General features: G+C 34.8%; 1 protein-coding gene and 1 long non-coding RNA gene across 2 annotated transcripts; one reads left to right on the forward strand and one right to left on the reverse strand.

The window, feature by feature from the left end:
• Positions 1-4,807: 4,807 nt before the first annotated feature.
• Positions 4,808-13,137, forward strand: LOC122319197 (adenine phosphoribosyltransferase 1-like). The gene is made up of 7 exons (XM_043137152.1): positions 4,808-5,091; positions 5,939-6,052; positions 6,226-6,336; positions 6,716-6,808; positions 8,544-8,693; positions 9,078-9,136; positions 12,861-13,137. Exons 1-7 carry the CDS (start codon positions 4,857-4,859, stop codon positions 12,912-12,914), a joined length of 816 nt encoding a protein of 271 aa, XP_042993086.1. The 5' UTR covers positions 4,808-4,856; the 3' UTR covers positions 12,915-13,137.
• Positions 13,138-13,470: 333 nt separating this feature from the next.
• LOC122319198 lies at positions 13,471-15,258 on the reverse strand. Its single transcript, XR_006245035.1, has 2 exons — positions 15,053-15,258; positions 13,471-13,673 (listed from the first exon to the last, which is right to left on the reverse strand). It is a non-coding gene; the product is annotated as an uncharacterized LOC122319198 (long non-coding RNA).
• Positions 15,259-18,936: the final 3,678 nt, after the last annotated feature.

The raw sequence follows: 18,936 nt of genomic DNA on the forward strand, positions 1-18,936 counted from the left end.
GGTTGGCCGGGCACCAAAACCTATGAGGTGGCTAGACCACTTAGGAAGAGCTTTTTGGAGGAGGTCGGCCACCCTCATGCTGATAGGTGGGTGTGTGTTTTGCAAAACACATACCAACGATGACAAACAAAATAAAAACAAACACACGATACACAATATATGTAGTTTGGTAAATTACTTATATCTACAGTGCTGTAGAATTCTTATTAACTAAAGGAGACTATAATTACTCAATCTCAACTTATACTTTTTAGGATTTTTTTCTCTCACCCAACATGCACTCACTTGACAATTATTTTCACTCAAAATATGTTGAAAAAATTGTATACAATGAGTCAAAAATTACATATTTATAATAAACAATATTAGAAACCCTAATTTAGTAAAAATATATTATTCACTTGAGCGGCGTGTCGAGTGCGCCTCAAGCAAACAACCAATGAATATTAGTTCGAGCGGGGTGTCGAGCTTGGCTCGATCGAACACTAGAGTTTATGTATCGCTTGAGCCCATTATCGCGTGAAACTCAAGCGAATTCACGGGTTGAGCTTCGCTTAAGCACCAAGTCACGCAAAGTCAAGTGAACTTTCTATTTCTCCATTTCTTGCTCGCATACCAGTCTCTACATGCAACCCAACAGTTAATAGGGCTGTAATAAAGATGAGTCGAGCCAGTCTTTGGCTTGTCGAGTTTGACTCAATTCAAAATTCTCGAGCTTCGTAATTTTTATTTATTCTTTATTTGAACTCGACTTGATAAGCTAAATTTTTAACTCGAGCTCAAGTCAAGCCAAGCTCAGTTCGGTTCAAATTGTTTATTTTTTGAATAAGATTTAATAATAAATAAATAAGATAAATAAAAAAAATATAATATTAAATTTGTACAACTAACCAATAGAACCTCTATTGAATTATAAGATTTTAAAAATTTATAAATAATTAATATCTAACTAATTGATATTTATTCATAATAACAATATATTATTTGCTTACATAAATTATTAATACATACACATAATATGATAGTATATATTTATTTCATATATGGTTTCCATATACTAATATACGAAGTTATTAAATCTTATCGATTAATTATTATGCAAATTATAAAATATAACTATGAAGTATATTTAACATATAGACATAAGTAATTAGATTACATATATATTTTATATAATTAAATATATAATATATATTATATATTTAATTATGCAAGTGTTATGCTTATATTATTAACTAATATATATGTATATATAGATGTATGTATATATTTATCGATATATAAATGTGTTTTAATTAAATTGAGTTAACGAGTCGACTCGAACATAAATGAGCGGGTCTTAATGAGTCTCAACCAATTTGAGTTGAGTTTTATTAGATACGTGTCATTTACTAATCGAGTGAGTATCTGCTTTTAAGAGTGATTTTTTTTTAATAACTCGAGTTCGATTCAAGTTTAACTAGATGAATACTAAGCAGTCTATCGAACAGACTGGTTCATTTATAACCCTATTAGTTAGCCACCATTTTTTTTTCAATATTTAAAATTAAAGAAAGAATAATGGCATTTTTGTAAAAAGTTGTAATGATCGGATATTTTGAAATTTTCATTTTATTTTATTTAGAATAGTCATCTTTTGTCACCAAACAAAAAGAATAGAAGTAGATATTCCTATATTAAAAGAATGGGAATAGAAATGTTTTTACTCCCTAAGGAATAATAAAAATTGAGTAATATTACATACAGTCAATTTTGCATACTCCCTGCGCACTCCATTGATATGATTGGCTGGATTAATTTTTTTTTAATACACAACCAATCATATCACTGAAGTGCACAAAGGAGTCCACAAAAATGACTGCGTATAGAATTTTTGATAAAAATTATTGGTGTAAATCAAACGTGTCTTTTAAGGGATCTCCATCGAGGCGGGCTAGTCTAAAGAATACCCCATTCAAGCTAAACATGGTCACTGTATTCTTTTATGTTTTTAAATCTTCAGGTTTAAAAGCACCATTTTTTCCTTGAGGTAAAATCTATTGTGCCGCTTGGGATTGACCGTCCATTTTGATCGTTATTTTTTTATTTAGTGATTAAAAAAGTGATTTTAAATATATTGGTGTATTTTTTTTTACTTAGTGATTAAGAAAATGATTAAAAAAATATAAAAAGAAAATTGGAAAAAAAAAGCAACCTGCAGTAACCTACAGGCGAGCAGCTGTCCAATTCGCTACTCGTGCCTATCTAGGTAGTGGAACACTTTTCAGTTCCACTTTCCAACCCCATCCCAGTTATATGGGTACCCCTATTTGGTTGTTGGATAGATGGATGACCTTGTAGCTAGTCTACAATCCGCCAAACAATTCAGATCCATAGATCTATCCACCAAATTAACAAATTCACCCACCAAATTGATAGATTAAACACTAAATACACAAATCCAATGAAATAAATATATCTTAAGCTAATAAATAAAGGATTTGAGCAGGCCACTGACTATGATTTTGCGCGGAGAACCACGACAATGTGTTTACGCAGAGACCCACAACCCATTGTGGTCGCAGTTCTCTAAGCAAATCTCGATGATGCTATGGCCTGTTGGTTTGCATAGAGAACCATGACTATAATTGGCAATGAGTGAAAAATTCTAAACCCAGGCATACGGACAGAAGGCCCCACGGATGACATCTTACATGGAGTAAAACTCATCATTTTTGGTTAAATGAAACTGTGCGTTTAGTTGAAGCTGAATTGCTGATGAATTCCTCTATCCATGTTGAAACGATGCGTTTCACATTTTGCTCTAGATTGCTCTAATTCCCCCAGCCCTCTGTCTGCCCTACCCTTTTTGTGTGACTCCCCTACCCATTACAGAACTCTTAACCCTATCTACCTTTTTTGTTTGTCTGAGGATTTTTCTCCAAGTTCGATTTGGTCCTAGGTAACTCACTACTCCAATCTCAGTCAAGAAATAGATTAATCCTATTCGAATTGGGACTTTTAGAGATGTAAAGGTCGAGACTGAAGATTGATGAGAACCCATTGAAACCCTTCTCGATTTCTTTTCCAAAACCACAATTCCAAGACCAAAACTTAGAGACTAGACAAAACTGCAAAGCTCACCTTATAGGAGTAAGAAAAGAAATGGGGGATAAAGGGGGAGGAATGAGTGCTGTGGTTGGAGGACAATAGAAGACATATCTTTCTTTCATTCCTCTCGCCCTTCCAATTCTATCTTTCTTTATTTTTTTCTATTTTTTTCTTTTTTCATTCTTTACAAATTTTGGCTCGATCATTCTTAGAGAGAGAGAGGGTTTGTTTGTGTGTAGTGTAAAAACACTTTTATGTAGCCTGTTTGGAAGGTTTGGGTATGGCATGAGAGAGAGAGAGAGAGAGAGAGAGAGAGAGAGAGAGAGAGAGAGAGAGAGAGAGAGAGAGAGAGAGAGAGAGAGAGAGAGAGAGAGAGAGGGGGGGAGAGAATAGGGTGGTAAAGAAAGACTGTAGATCATGAATGGTGGTTTTTGACTGCTGGATTGCAGTTTTTAGCTAGACTTCTTTACTTGCTTTGGAAGTTGAAACGGAAATCAGAGAAGAGTTGATACTACCAATGCGATATACATCCTGTGTCATATTTTTTTTTTAAATAAAATAAATACATGTTGCCACATAGTGAGAGTCTGTGTACACGCACAATTTTGTGCCTGTATGTAGCATTATTGGCAATGAGTCTATGTAGAGACTCACGCCGTCGGAGCCTTGTTCCTTTGAGTAGACTTGCGACACATTATGGCCCGTGGGGATAATTGTGGATAATTACCTCGAAGAAAAAAAATAAAAAAAGTGGATAAGGAGATGAAGAGGGGCTGGGATTGGCAATGAAACAGGGAGTCATAAATGGCTGGAGGGAATTGAGGGATGGAGAAAGATGTTAGGGTGCTTAAGGGATGAAGGGAATGAATTAAGGTTTTTTAAGTTTATATATACAACTTATGCGGGTGAGGATACTCATTCTAGCCCCATCCACGCTTTTTATTTTTAACAAAATCTCGCCTGCCCATTTACTTGGGTCGGGCAAATTGCCCGCTTGAATTCATGCGGGGATGGGCAGATGGGCTCGATGTGGGGGGCCCACCTAGCCGGCCCAGTGACATTGGAATTGAGATTCTAGAGTTTTTCGGAGTACTTCATTTTATACTTTGTCTAAAATTGAGAATTACACTAAAATTGAGTAATTGAGTGAATTTGTTTTTATTTTTTTATTTTCTTGTATCAAAGTTTATAACACTAAAAACATATTAATTTTCCCATTTTTAGGTCTATACAAATGATAGAAAAAGCTTAAATATAAAATATGAAATTAATTAATTACTTTTATTAAAAGGAAAAATTTAAAGAAAGAATTGAGTATTTTATATTAACTCTGTAACTTAAATATGTTGAAGAAAATAAAGTCATAGACTTTAAAATAAAAAACAAATCAAAAAAATTAAAGTAATAAACACATAAAATGATATTTGTAATTTTAAGATATACAACTCTTGCACATTTATTTTAAAAAATAATTAAATTTAAAAATTATGTAAAAAATTATTTTTTTAATAATAAACTTCGTTTTAAAAAAAGAAACTACTTAAAACTTGGACATCATAACTTAAACTTTAAAAAATTTAATTCAACGTATACATAATTTCCAATTTCTTAGGTTACTACAAGTCAAGAAGCGCATGGACCTTGCTCCACGGAGCAGCCGCCGGTTGGACCGAAATGCCCTTCGTAATTAAATCATAAACTGATGTTATAATTTTACACTCACTTTTTCAGAGTTCTGATCCAGAGCTACCACGCCCATCTTTCCCATGGCTACGTACGGACTACTGCACAGTCCCCAAATGATCGCAAGTATAACCCAGTCAACAATGATGCGAAGAGCCTCGATTCTCTTATGCTCGAATTCAATCTCTCCCTCACCCACTGCCTCCCGCCGACCACTCGCCGCTCCGTTTCGACGCTACTCCGCTTCCTCCCGCGCTCAATCGATTTCGAGTAGCTCTCGGAATTACCGTTCCGCTCTCTCCCCTCTGCGCTGCTCTGGTAAATCTGTGTCTGTGACTCTGTCTCTGGCATTTGATCCTCCATTAGTTTGGATCATTCGTTGTTGTATTTTTAAATGTATTGTCCATTTCGAGTGTTACCGTCTTCGTCGAAAGAGGTTTTTTAGGGAAGTTCATTTCTTTTTACTCGTCAAAAGTGACTTTTAGGGAGTGGGTAACTTGGTCATTTTGCTTGTCTTCTGTCTGCTTTTTATCTGGTCCAAGTCAAAGCTTTAGTAGTGGCTTAACCAAATTTAAATATTGCTCGAATTATAATTAGGTTGCTTAAAAATCTGAGAAAACAAAACATCCGCCATTATTGATACTACCTTTCAAAACTTTTTCGATTCTTTTTTAAGGTCTCCTGTTCTTTTTTCTGGGAAGTTTTTATTACTTGATATTCATTGTTACAACAAATTCTTCTAATTGCGTGATTTTTTTTTTTTAACGATTCAATAAATTAATAAACATTTTCTAATATTTTCAGAATCGTAAAATTAGACTAAGTATATTTTGTAGTTTTTCTTTTTTTTCTATTGTCTTCTACCTTTTAAGTTGGCGTTGAAATTTTTTTGATTGAAATTTTAGAATTTAAAGGATCATAATAATGATAATGGACTAAATAATTAATATTTTAATAATAATAAATTTGAAGAATTTGTTATTTAATATTATTAAAAAGTCACTAATTAAATTTATAAAAATAAATTTTCTACTCAAATTTTAATTCAATTTTGACCAGCAACCTACTAATGCTCTAAGCGTCAAAAGGGTAAAGAGGAAGCAACTCAGTTTCTCTCTCTGTCTCTCTCTTTCTTGACATTCCCATTGCTACTGCTACTGGGCAGCGAGTGACTCTGTGAAACCACCCAAGATGGCTTCTGAAGAGCGCCAAGAGCCTTGCAATCGCATAGCGAGAATTGCCTCTGCCATCCGAGTCATCCCAAACTTCCCTAAGCCAGGTGCGCTTGCCTTCCATTCGTGCTTTCGTATATTTTATGTTTTAACGTTTATTTTCTTACTGCCCTACCTGGGAGATCCAGATTTTCAGCTTGATCAGCCGGGCTAATTTAATGGTAGTTATAGCATTTGAACCCTGACGGCTCGGTTTGCTTACGGCTACCCAATTTGACAGGGATCATGTTCCAAGATATTACCACCTTGCTTCTTGACACGAGGGCTTTCAGAGACACCATCGATTTGTTCGTTGAGAGGTACAGGGACAAAGAGATTTCCGTGGTTGCAGGTATTCTCTCATATGTGGTCCATGTGATAAGATACGACATTCCATTCTGCGATATTGCTTGATTTGGGCTTCTTCTTAATAATTCTCGTCTGTTATTTTTTATTTTTTTTAAAACTCGAACAAGCTTGAGACTGTTGGCTTTGTTAGTCTACGTAGCATATATTTGGACGGTTCCTCGATAATAGGTTCCGTTGGCTGGCATGTCCAGCTAAGTTCGAATTTTCAAACGTATGGATTGGAATTTTTGTTTCTTTGGTTATCTTCGACTAGTGAAAGTTTGGTAATTTATGTTTCTTGGATCGACTATTTTTTCTTGCATGTAAGTTACATGTGTAATGGGTTGTAAATAATTTCGCAATTGTAATATTAATGAATGCAGGTGTTGAAGCTAGAGGTTTTATCTTTGGCCCTCCCATTGCATTGGCTATAGGGGCAAAGTTTGTCCCCATGAGAAAGCCGAATAAGTTGCCTGGTATGTTCCTGACCACACGTTTTCTGTTTTTTTTTTTTTTTTTTTTTTTTTTTTTTTTTTTTTTTTTAATATGTTCCTGGTGTTTTTTTAGAGGATATGAGAAGTTCATGGCATCTTTAATTACTAATTGGACGGACACAACGTATCTTGATCAATCAAACTATATATGGGGTCTAAGGCATTAAAATACCAAGGAATTATCCCATTGTTGCATGCGGAAAATAGCCATATTTTTCTCAACAATTTCTTTGTCATAAGCTTGATGGAACAACTTAACTCAATATGCATACGGCTGTAGTTAAGTGAAAGGCTTCTAGTGTGTCGTTTCTAATTTGTAGCGTTTACTTCAATGGTGGTAATCTTTAGATATTATCAGTGGGTTGAAGATCCATTGATAGCAACTGTTTCAAACTCAAGATGATGATGGTCTGTGCATCCTTCCTTTCGATGAGAAATAGATCATTCATCAGTAAAAATGATGTAAAGAAAAGATATGCTAAGCTTGAGGGCTGAAAGCTTATAAAAGAAGACAAATGAGAAACAAAAAAAGAATATGAAGAGGAAACTAGTCCTCTCAACTCCCAGAAATCCAACTATGTGCCCGCAATTACTAATTGGCTTGTTGGCATATCAAGTTTAACAAATACTAAAACAGAAAGGAAAATAAAAATGCTTTAGTACAGCATATCCGAACTGGGAGAAAAGGGAAATATAGGTAGTAATAGCAAAGGAACATATTATTTGTAGATCATTAGCCTGTAGGCAAAGTCATCGTAGATAGGAGGGAATATTGTTCATTTATCATGAACAACAATAAGAGGGCACTCGAATGAAAGAAAAGGTTATCATTTGGCATAATACAGCATACAATTGGGTGCAGTTATGGGTGTCAATATGTGACACAACCATGAACTCAACGCGATATTAGCTAGTTTAGGTTTGATGTTAACAGGTTCGGGTCAAAACGGTTGGCTCATTAAGACACAATTTATAAACGGGTCAATAAGGGATCAATCCGCTCAACCTGAAATCAACCTATTTTGACCGGTTTAGATTTATTTCAAAATTACAATTTTATTATAGTTGAGTTGTAATATTGGTATTTCTCAGTATACTTATGTTTTTATTGTTGGGATTGCAATTTTGGACCTATGCTCATATTTGTTATTGCAGGGTTTTTAATATTGGTTTTATTATATGTTATTGATATTTTTGGTTAATCGGTAGTCTTTTTTTTTTTTAAGATATTGTGGCTACTAATAAATATAAAATTTAACTTTTTTGTGAAAATTTGTTAATTAGGTGAATGGGTTATGCATGTTAGTTCAACTCATTTACATGAAATGGGTTTAAATGAGTCATGTCATGTTGACCTATTTCTAATTAATTATTAAACGGATCAAAACGGGTAACATGACACAACCCATCAATAATAAATGGGTCAGGTTAGGGTTTGAAAGTTTGACATGTTTAGCTTAACAGATCGGGTTTGGGTTGACTTATATAGTCGAATGTTCATGACTTAACACGACACGAACACGACCCAAAAATACGAATTGCCACCCCTAGGTGCAGCTGTAATCGAAGGTTCAATATCTGGATTCCCATGAGGTGTGAAGGAGTTTTGAATTCCTTTGTACTCCTGTGCCCAAGTCATTTTACTTTTTACCTGACAAGAAATTTTTGGGTGCCATAGATGATTTCAGGAATGGTTAACAATTTGATGGTTTGACAGGAGAGGTTATTTCGGAAGAGTATTCATTGGAGTATGGAACAGACAAAATGGAGATGCATGTAGGGGCCGTTCAAGCAGGAGAGCGTGCACTGGTAATAGATGATCTCATTGCAACTGGGGGAACCTTGTGTGCTGCAATCAACCTACTTGGTAATGTGCTAGATTTTGAATTACATTTTACATACAACATACATGTGTAGAGGAGGTGTATTTTAGACAGAAAGGCATATGGTAAAATTATTGGCAAGCCAACTAACAAGGAACTTTGCTTGATAATGTGGATGATGGATCAGGCAGGTCCATGGACATCGTCAGCAATTTACAATTGACAATTCATCTCAAATAGTATTGGTGGAAGAGATTGTAGCTACCTTTTGACAGGCTTAGTGTTCTTTTATCTTTCATTGTCAGTGACAAACATGGTTTCAATATAGACAATTTGGCTTGATAAGTGTCAGAATCTTGTTCAGTGGCCTCTATACTGCTCAAATGGTTCCTCTATACTGCCTGTTCATTTTACTTTTTTGGCTGCAGAGCGTGTTGGAGTTCATGTGGTTGAGTGCGCTTGTGTTATTGAATTGCCAGAGCTGAAGGTATGTCCCTCGTCAGAAAGCTACTTGTACCTTACTATCAAGAATGATTGAGATTCGAAGCTTTAAAATGTGCCGAGTTTTATGTAAACTAACCCTTATGCATGAAAACTTTACTGTGGCAAGATCTGAAAAAACTTGATGTGACTCATGTGGTTCATCCATGGAAATTAGGATTTCAATGCCAAATTGCAATTACTAAACTAAGTTATGTTAAATTTCTGTTGCAGTTGGTAAATTACCAAGGAGGCACTTATAAGCAAACAAGATCTACAGTTTGTAAACAAAAAAGATATGCATACAAATATGCCATATTTAGAAAATTTAGGCATAAAAAATATTATAAAATTGAGTGCTAAAGAAACTCAAAAACTTCCTTGCCAAAATAGGTGAAAATCTGATGTCAAAGTTAGTGCCTAGGACTGGACTTTTGCATATGATCAACAATGGCTCTTTTTTCTTTTTATTTTTAATGACTCAGGTTTTTTTTGCTTTGATAGGTAAAAGTAAATTTTATTGATATAAGAGGCCTTACCCAAGTACACTAGTGGTATACAAAAAACATGCCTGATTACAACTAAGTGCTAGTGAGAGTTACAAGCAAATCATGAAGGTTATTCGTGTTACAAATAATAGCCGAAGCCCAAGAAAGAAGTGTATTGTAGAAAAATGTTTCAGTCCATCCACATAATGCTCCATATCTTTAAAGGATCTCTTGTTTTGCTCCAACCACACGTACCACATAATGCAGTGAGGGATCATTCTCCACACATCAACGATTTGGGCATTTCCCCCGATACCTTTCCAGCAGCACATAAAATCCCTAACACCCCCTATCCTATTAAAGATCTCATTCCATAAACACCGGGCCACTTCATAATATAATAAGAGATGATCAACTGATTCCCCATCACTCTTACACATATAGCACCAATTTGAAATGTTTTCTCATATTATCCAAGGTGAGAGTCCGCCCAATAGATGCTGTCCAAACAAAGAGCCTTCCAAGGATAGATATGATAGTTAGAAAATCCCAAGAGAGCCGAATAAAAAGTTTAAAAGAGTCCACCGAGAATTTTTTTATTTCCACTTGGATTCCACAATAGCCTCTTTATCACAAGCAATTTGGTAAAGCATAAGAAACTCCTGCTTAAGAGCCATGTCCCTGCACCATACATCGTGCCAAAAGTAAACATTGTTGTCGCTTCCAATTGCGACTTTGAAAAATTGAGAAAATCTGTCTCATCCAGCTCTTATTTTTTTCCACAATTTCACTCCATGTGCTCCCCTAACTTCGTTAAAGCACCAACCCCCTTGAATGCTCCCATACTTAGACTCTATCATTTCTCTCCATAAGCGCTCTCTTTCACTATGATACATCCACAACCATTTCCCCAAAAGTGCTTTGTTGAAAACCCTTACATTACGCAACCCCAGCCCTCCACATCTTATTAGAGAACAAACTTTATCCCAACCCACAAGGTGGACTTTAGTTTCATCCCCCATTCCTCCCCAAAGAAAATTACAGAAAGTTTTCTCAATACAAGAAGCCATACTTGTGGGTATCAGGAATAAGGATAGGAAATAAGTGGGGAGATTAGATAAAGTGCTCTTAATGAGAGTCCATCTACCACCCTTGGACAGATATAACCGTTTCCACCTGGCCAATCTTCTTTCAATTTTTTCTACTTCTCCATCCCAAATAGATTCTGTCTTGAATGCTGCCCCCAATGAAGACCGAGATACTGCAAAGGCAATGAAGTAATCTTGCAGCCCAAGATAGATGCCAAGCCTTGAATATTGTTCACAGCACCCATAGGAACCATTTTAGACTTCGAGAGATTTACCTTCAGACCTGAAATTGTTTCAAAACAAAGCGAAACAGCTCTCAGATACTGCATATGAACACTGTCCGGCTCACAAAACAGCTGCGTGTCATCAGCAAATAATAATTGAGATAGAGTAATCCCTCCCACCGAAAATCCAGCAATAAAACCTCTACTAACAGCTGCACTTAACATGCGGCTTAAAGCATCCGTAACAATGACAAACAACAAAGGGGAGAGGGGATCCCCTTGTCTTAATCCCCTGGAGCTGTTAAAAAATCTTTCCAGTGCTCCATTCACCAAAACCGAGTAGCGAACCGTAGTTATACAATGCCGAGTCCATGAAATCCATCTCTCCCCGAAGCCACATCTCTCGAGTAGATAGCACAAAAAATCCCAATTTACATGATCATGGGCCTTCTCCATGTCCAGCTTACATAAAAGACCGGTCGTCCCTCCTTGAGTCTACAATCTAGGCATTCATAGGCAATCAACACCGAATCCAAAATTGGTCTCCCCTTCACAAATGCGTTTTGCGGTTTTGTTATAGAGTAATGCTATTTATCATCCTAATTCTCATCACCCTGTGGAAGAATTTCGTACAACGGTTCCCTTCCTTCAACTAAAGGGCTCTTGACTTTTGTCTCCATGAAATTTCCTCCATTAGTGACACCTTCTCCAACTCCGAAGTGGTAGCTAGTTTCCTACGAGGGTCTTCTTTGGAAAGAGGAGCACTCACCTCCCTTTCCTCCAATGCCTTTAAATGCTCCATAAGAGACCTTTTTTGATTATCAATAAGCCTAAAGACTTCGGCACTCCACCTTTTCAAGTCCTCCTTCAATGCTTTCAATTTCCCAGCCAATATAAAGCTAGGTGAACCCTCAACGTAGTATAAGATCCTCCTCGATCTCACTTTATCCACAAAGCCCTCAACTTTCAGCCACATATTTTCAAACTTAAAGTAGCGTTTACCCTCTTGAATGCCTCCACAATCTAGTACAATGGGGAAATGGTCTGAGCAAACTCTATCCATTCTTTTTTGCAACATTGTAGAGTAATGTGCCTCCCATGAAGGAGACACCAAAAATCTGTCTAGACAAGAGACCACGCCCGATTATTAGACCAAGGTTTTGACTCAGGGTTTTGATAGGAGGAATGTGGTGAGCTGCCTTATAATCCAATGTAATAGTAGAGAAATTATCTTTGCTGTTTTTTATTAAGTATCTTAATATGTGGTTGGTATGTTTAAAAGGATACAATCCCAAGGATCCGAGTGATATGTCAATCCATGTTTTGCTTTGCCATGGATGCTTTGGCAATGGAATATGCTTGATTCTGCAATATTGTTGAAAACATAAGTTGCTTGCCAACCTTGCCTTTTGACACGACTCTTTAGGATGACCAAACTTGCATTTAGCCCAGTTTGGATACAAAAGTCCCCCTAGCTCGTCTAAACTTATCTAATCTAATCATTACAATTTTTTTAAATTTCCACATAAAAGATAATAAACAATTCAACCTTTTCAAATCCCAAAACAATAAGAATATTAAAAAATAATATTCTAACAATATTTTATTCTACTTTCAACTTTCATCTTAACTCACTATCTAAACCTCCCCTCTTAGGTTCATTGTGGTTTGACATGTTTGAGTATTTATTTGCCGGACAATATTGCATTGGTTTATGTACCTCAATAATTTGTGTAGTTAATGACTTCGAAGATTAAGTTGAGAATTTCTATATTTATATTCTTAGAATATTACTTCAAAGATGAAATCTATAATTAGAAACAAAAAGAAAAATACTACTTTCTGTTTCTTGCAATGATGGCTAGAGCTACTGAAGTACATAGACCAAGTCCGTCCTTGTGTTCCTGATGTGCATTATGGACATATTTCAGGGTAGGGAGCGGTTGGGAGACAAGCCATTGTTCGTTCTTGTTAATGCAGCTTGATCTAGAGCTTGTTTTCATACCATTTCATAAATGCTAGAGGTGTTCTTCAAGCTAGAGAATTTTGAACACTACTTGGATTTAACAGGGAACGATCGGATGGGTAATAAAGGTTTGTTTGTGTTGAAGTGGAAGAGACTCAGGCAGTTGATGTAAGCAGTAAACAAAATTATTGTTGTGAATTTGTGATTTTGTATTTTATTCAAAGTCCGACTTGGGTATGACATAACCACCCCTCCCCCCTTTCCCCCCCTTTTTTTTTCACCCTTATCCCCGTGATTAGTAACTGAATGTGATGAGAGAACCATTTCTCTCTGAATAGAGTCGATGTTTTTTCAAAATTAATTCCGACTCCTTTTTTCAAAACTTTCCTCGTCCATCACCCCTTGTGCAAGAACACATTCTCTTGATTACAACAGATATTTGGTTGTTCAGACTCCATCTGTTGCATTGTAAAAGGGTGAGATGAGGGGAGGCGGTTGAGGCGATTAGAATTTAAGACTCTGATCTGTTAAAATTAAAGTGGTTTTGTCGGCAGTTTTTAATTTTAACCCTCAGCTTATTTAGCGAGTTTGATGAAACAGCAGAATTATTTTCTAAATTGATAGAAACCACTTGAGTCACCAACAAGACTATTGTTCAGGTACATTGAACAATTGTCCTGACCAATTAACTTCTTGGTCTTGTTATCAAAATGATCATATACTACTGACAGTGTCAAGGAATCAACTTCTTGGTGCAAAGCCAAGGAATCTCGGTCCCCTGTGATTGTAGCAATAAACCAATAGACACACAGTCAATGCTTCAAGAATATCAACTTATCAGAGTACCAAAATCCTGACATTCTCACCACCAAGAACTCATAAAATGGGATCTCTAAGAAGAAAATATTTCAGAAGGCAATGAAAAAGAAATTGATTGCAAAATTTCTGAACCAAAATGGGTTTGGTTCCCCTTTTCATCAGTACTTTTTTTCTTATCAGTAAACAAACTGCAGCATCAATTTAATAGAAGGATGACAATCACAGTAGCAAGGTAGTTACTGATAATTAATCCTGAGGGGTAGTTCAGTTAGTTAGGCATTGGGTTTGTTTTCTAATGATCATCAGTTCGAGTAATCTCAGGTTACTGGAAGTTTACTTGGTCGTTAACTTCAAGATCTCGTGGGATTAGTCGAGGTACACATAAGCTGGTCTGGACACCCAAAGATATATATATATATATATATAAATAAAGGGTAGTTACTAATAATTTTAGCTTTTTTTTTTTTAATATTCTTTTTCTTTTTTCTTTTTTTTTTTCCCTTGGATGAGGTGTGAGTGATTGTCAAAACCTTGAGAAGTTGAGAAGTAGATGTAGAAAAATAAAATCAAAACTAGTTTAATAAATAATAAATAAGTGCTTTTGAAAAGTTAAGCCTGATTTGCATAATTATGGTAGCTGACAAAAAGAAAATTAAAGACCATAATTCTTAAGCTAGCAAACCCAAAGAGGATTTAAAGGTGAGTTATAACGAGTCACATATTAATGGTTCTTGATCCCATTCACAACATTATAAACATTATATGCATATGTGTCGTATGTTTCTCCTTAATTATGTAAACCGGACCAAAGATTATGAATTTAAGAGAGGTCTAGTGGCATGCACATACCATCATCAATTAAAATAATTTTATTAAATATTACTGCTAAGCAGGCAATTTCATGAGCAGATTTTTCACATCAATTATCATATATCGTTTTGTATATGCATTGAACCAAGACTTCAACGGCATCATGTAAACAGAGAAATGGGGTTGAGAAACTACATCATCTCATGTAACTATACGGATAAAACTTAAGAATAATCCACGAATCTGGTTGTATTAAGGTAAGGATGCTGTAAAAGCAGATTTCAGAGACCGGTTTCACATTTTCAAGCAAGTTAAGCAACCCAACATTTCAAATTTTCATTTTCACAAACACCTTCCTTGCATTCATCACACCAGTTTTTCTTGTTTTCCACTCCATCGTAATCCATTACATTTTACAATTACAAGCAAGTTAAGCAACCCAACAAGTAACAAATTAACAATTACATCATTAGAATTTAGGGCTTGGTAATTAAAATCATGGAAAAATTAATTAGGGCTGAAGAATACCCTTACGACGTCGAGGAGACTCAACTCTGATGAAGGGAAGTATGCTACAGTGGGCTTGGGCTCATAACGACAGCAAATGGCGCAAACGCAATAACAGTAATAGAGGCTGTGAGAGAGAACAAAGAATTGAGAATGAGAAGATGAAGAAGGAAGAAGGACGTAAGGGCGATCTTGCATTTTGGACCCCCATGTGAGGAAAATGACATCGTTACACAAAAGTTTTTATTATTATTTTTTTAAAGCCCAGATTCTGGTTATTTATTTATTATTATTATTATTTTTTTAAAAGTCAGAGTTTGGAGTCGGACAGACTTTGACTCAAACATCTATTATTGAAGTAACTCCGACTCCGAATTCAGACAACCCTGACTTCATCAGAGTCAGAATTGGAGCGGAAGTAGGATGAAGTCAGAGGAGGCTGAGTGTTTACACAGCCCTAACTGACACGATGTGCAACAAAGTTATGAGTCCTTCAAACAAAGAAGAAGATACTGTTTCATTATTTGGGAGAAAAAGAGTAATGTTACTCATCATCCTCTCATTATATGGTATTAGATAATTGTAAATTATTTATTATATTTTACTTGTAAACTTATCATCTAATATCACATCATAGGATGATGTAAAATAAAATGATGAATAGATTTTTTTCGAAAAAAATCCCTATAGCTCTACAATGGAATTATCTGGGATACTAGCTTTGATATATATAATGTTGTATACCCTTAAAAGTTAAAACCTATAGAGAACACATACATGCACATATACCAATATCCAAAAATTTCTAGCTCTTACTTCAAAAAGACTCTAAAAAATCCTTTTCCTTCAACCCTGAGTCATTTAAAAAAACGATGGTTCCTAATTATAATCTAATACAAATATATGTCATTTATATTTATTCTAAAACTAAAAAAGTTAGTCCAAATATCTAATAAAATCATTACAATAATTCGATTCCTGAAATAAACCTGTGATTGAGATCAGTCTCGCGGCTGAGAAAGGTTCAATTCCAATTGGAATTTTATTTATTTTTTATTTATTTTTTAAATGAAATACTGCTTACGTTGGTTCATAAATTTACTTAAAAAAAAAAAAAACGCGTGTACTTTCTAACACCTGTTTGATGTGTAGTTCTAACAATTAAAAAGAAAAGGGAAAGACTCGAAAGAGAACAAAAAAACAATAATAAAAAAAGGCACTTTGTGTACAATTATTTAATAAAATAAACCTATGCTTTTGGACTTTCGAGTTTGGAGCAACAGTTGGTACATTTAAATCATTATCTTGCCAGCCTAAAGCAAGACAAGTACAATGCATGCATGATTGCCGACTTGGAATTTTGGAACTGGTCCCTAGCTCACGCAGTTCCCTACACCTTTATTTATATATACTTTGACAGTACTTAGCTTATAAAAGAAACGATGGAAATTAATTAGAAATGTGACAGTTTATATATATATATATATAAAATGTGAGAAATGGACTTCTATATCTTATTAATTATTGCATGTATTGAATAAAGACAAATATAATAAGCTGTATTGAATGAAATTAATAATTATTTTAAACCAATCGAATTCTCGATCACATTTTTTTTTTCCGAAAAATTCATTAATTAGCTCAAATAATGTATATTAATTCCCTAATAGTTTTGTTTATCTAGAGTACTACGGTTTAAGACTTTTATGTTTTTTTATTTTAATTGGTTGTTAGGCCTTCAGGGCCCACAAACGTGATCGACGACTTTAGATGATTAATTAAGAAACTAGGAGATCGATCGATCGTTATGTGTACAAACACGTCCTAGCTCTTGAACTTGTCTTTACGTATACCTAAACCTGCGTTACTATTTTATTGTTTTTTATGCATTTAAAATCAACCATATTGATAAAAACTAAGATCGAGGAGCTGTCTTTTAGGTTTTGTTTTCTAATTTACTAATGCTGAAAATTAGTGATCATGATGTTCCAAAACTGGCGAGAGACAAACCCTAGCTATTCTACTTAATGCAAGACTTCATAATAATGCAAGACGGCGCAAACGCATGCAGTAGTGCATAAATATATATACATACATAATATATAAAGCAAAGTTTTTAATTGATGGAGAGGAATAAAATCAGATTTCTGAGGTTTTGTTCTTCTTTCTGCTGTGAATCTCTGGATTTTATTCCATTAATATTTCTCTTATGCATTTATTAAAACTGCAAGCTTTGGGAATATTTAGGGTTTCGTTTCATTTAAATATATATATATATATACACATACATATTGAAAGGTCGTGAAAGCTGGGTCGGTGCAATTTTCAAACGAAGACCTTATCGAAGAAGCGCATAAATATTTAGAGACGATGAGGAAAGTGGCCCCTATATATCTATGTACGTGTGAATCAAAGCGCGAGAATCGGCAGAATCTTAGGGGGCAGGGGACTAAAAAGAACAGTATGTAATGTGTGTGTATGTGTGTTTCATGGCTTCGTATATACGTTCAGGTCATTATGGAATGGCTCACAGTGAATATAAGGTTAATTGTTATATATATATATATATATATATATATTCTTGAACTGGATTTATCTTATCTGAGATATCATGCACATGAGTTAGTACGGCACATCTGGGAGTGTAGTTTTCTTCTTCATCGGAAGTACTTCCGGCACTCAAAATTTGACACGTCCTCTTTTAAAATGGGTCGGAGGAAATTATATGATCATAAGTGATTCTTTTTTAAAGCATCTAATGTAAAAGTTATTACATATTCTTTGAAAATGTACAGAGTCGTGAATGATGATATTAAAAATAGAAATACGCATAAAAAATGTATAAAAAGACTTTCATATCCACGTGGCTTCTCACTGTTTTTTATATTATTTTGTTTTTTAAATGAAAGCTGTGATGTTTGTGAGAAAGTCAGAATGTATAAGTTTTTTGTGCCCATGAGTAGTATTGCTCTGTCAAAAACTCTTCATGTGCTTCTTAATCAATGCTCAATTGGTATAATTGTCAAATCTATATTAATCTTCCTCCAACGAAACTCTCAGCACGTTCTTTTACTGCAATCTACGTATTTTTGTCCCCATTTTTTTACAGCTTGGCCTGGATGATCTATTGGATTAATAAGCCATCGGCATTATTTTTAATAAACGATCGATATGGTGTGAGACGTAAGGAACGAAGCCCCGACTCCCGAGCATGCATGCATTCGATCTTTCTCTTTGCATAGATATTCGATTGTCAATTGAGTAGCTAGTACTGGGAGTACTGCATGCATGGGAGTTATATATATCATTGTCTACATTGCTTATTGTTTCATATTAATTTTTTCATGTAAGAGCTCAAGTATCGATCATGTAGTACTTTCATCGTTCCACAGACATTTTTTCACATGCATCAGGCCGGTATAATATGATCCTGATCATGATCTTAAGCATTAATTAAGCTCACGAACTTTAACTATGTTTATATTATTTAACTGTATTAGTTAGCTACTCCTTTTTTTTCCCTAAATTAATGCTTATTATTAGAAACTAACCATGTACGAGTATAGCTACTACATATAAAAGGGAATGTCACCTCTACTCTCTGGTCCTCGTTTTTCATTTGTAAGTCAACACCATTCTGGTCCCGAAAAAAAAAAACATATAATTAGTAAGAAACAAAAGAAAAACTTGAGAGCAAATAATAGGCCGGGGTATGTTCTAACACGCTCGTAATATTACTCAAGACATGAATTAATGTTATGCTGTACTATTCAATAACTTATGATCCTTTTAACATTTATTATTATCTAAGCGAAGTTATTGGACAACATTAAATATGTAATAATTATTATAGGGTTCACTTCATATATATATTATATATACATATATGTTCGTCTTTCACATTT

Source organism: Carya illinoinensis, chromosome 8 (assembly GCF_018687715.1).
Source record: "Carya illinoinensis cultivar Pawnee chromosome 8, C.illinoinensisPawnee_v1, whole genome shotgun sequence".
Taxonomy (NCBI): Eukaryota; Viridiplantae; Streptophyta; class Magnoliopsida; order Fagales; family Juglandaceae; genus Carya; species Carya illinoinensis.

Coding starts and splice junctions, on each gene's coding strand:
- LOC122319197 (XM_043137152.1), top strand. CDS start 4,857: ATGGCTACGTACGGACTACTGCACAGTCCCCAAATGATCGCAAGTATA. Junction 6,337..6,715: donor AGAGATTTCCGTGGTTGCAG/GTATTCTCTCAT, acceptor TAATGAATGCAG/GTGTTGAAGCTAGAGGTTTT. Junction 6,809..8,543: donor AAAGCCGAATAAGTTGCCTG/GTATGTTCCTGA, acceptor ATGGTTTGACAG/GAGAGGTTATTTCGGAAGAG.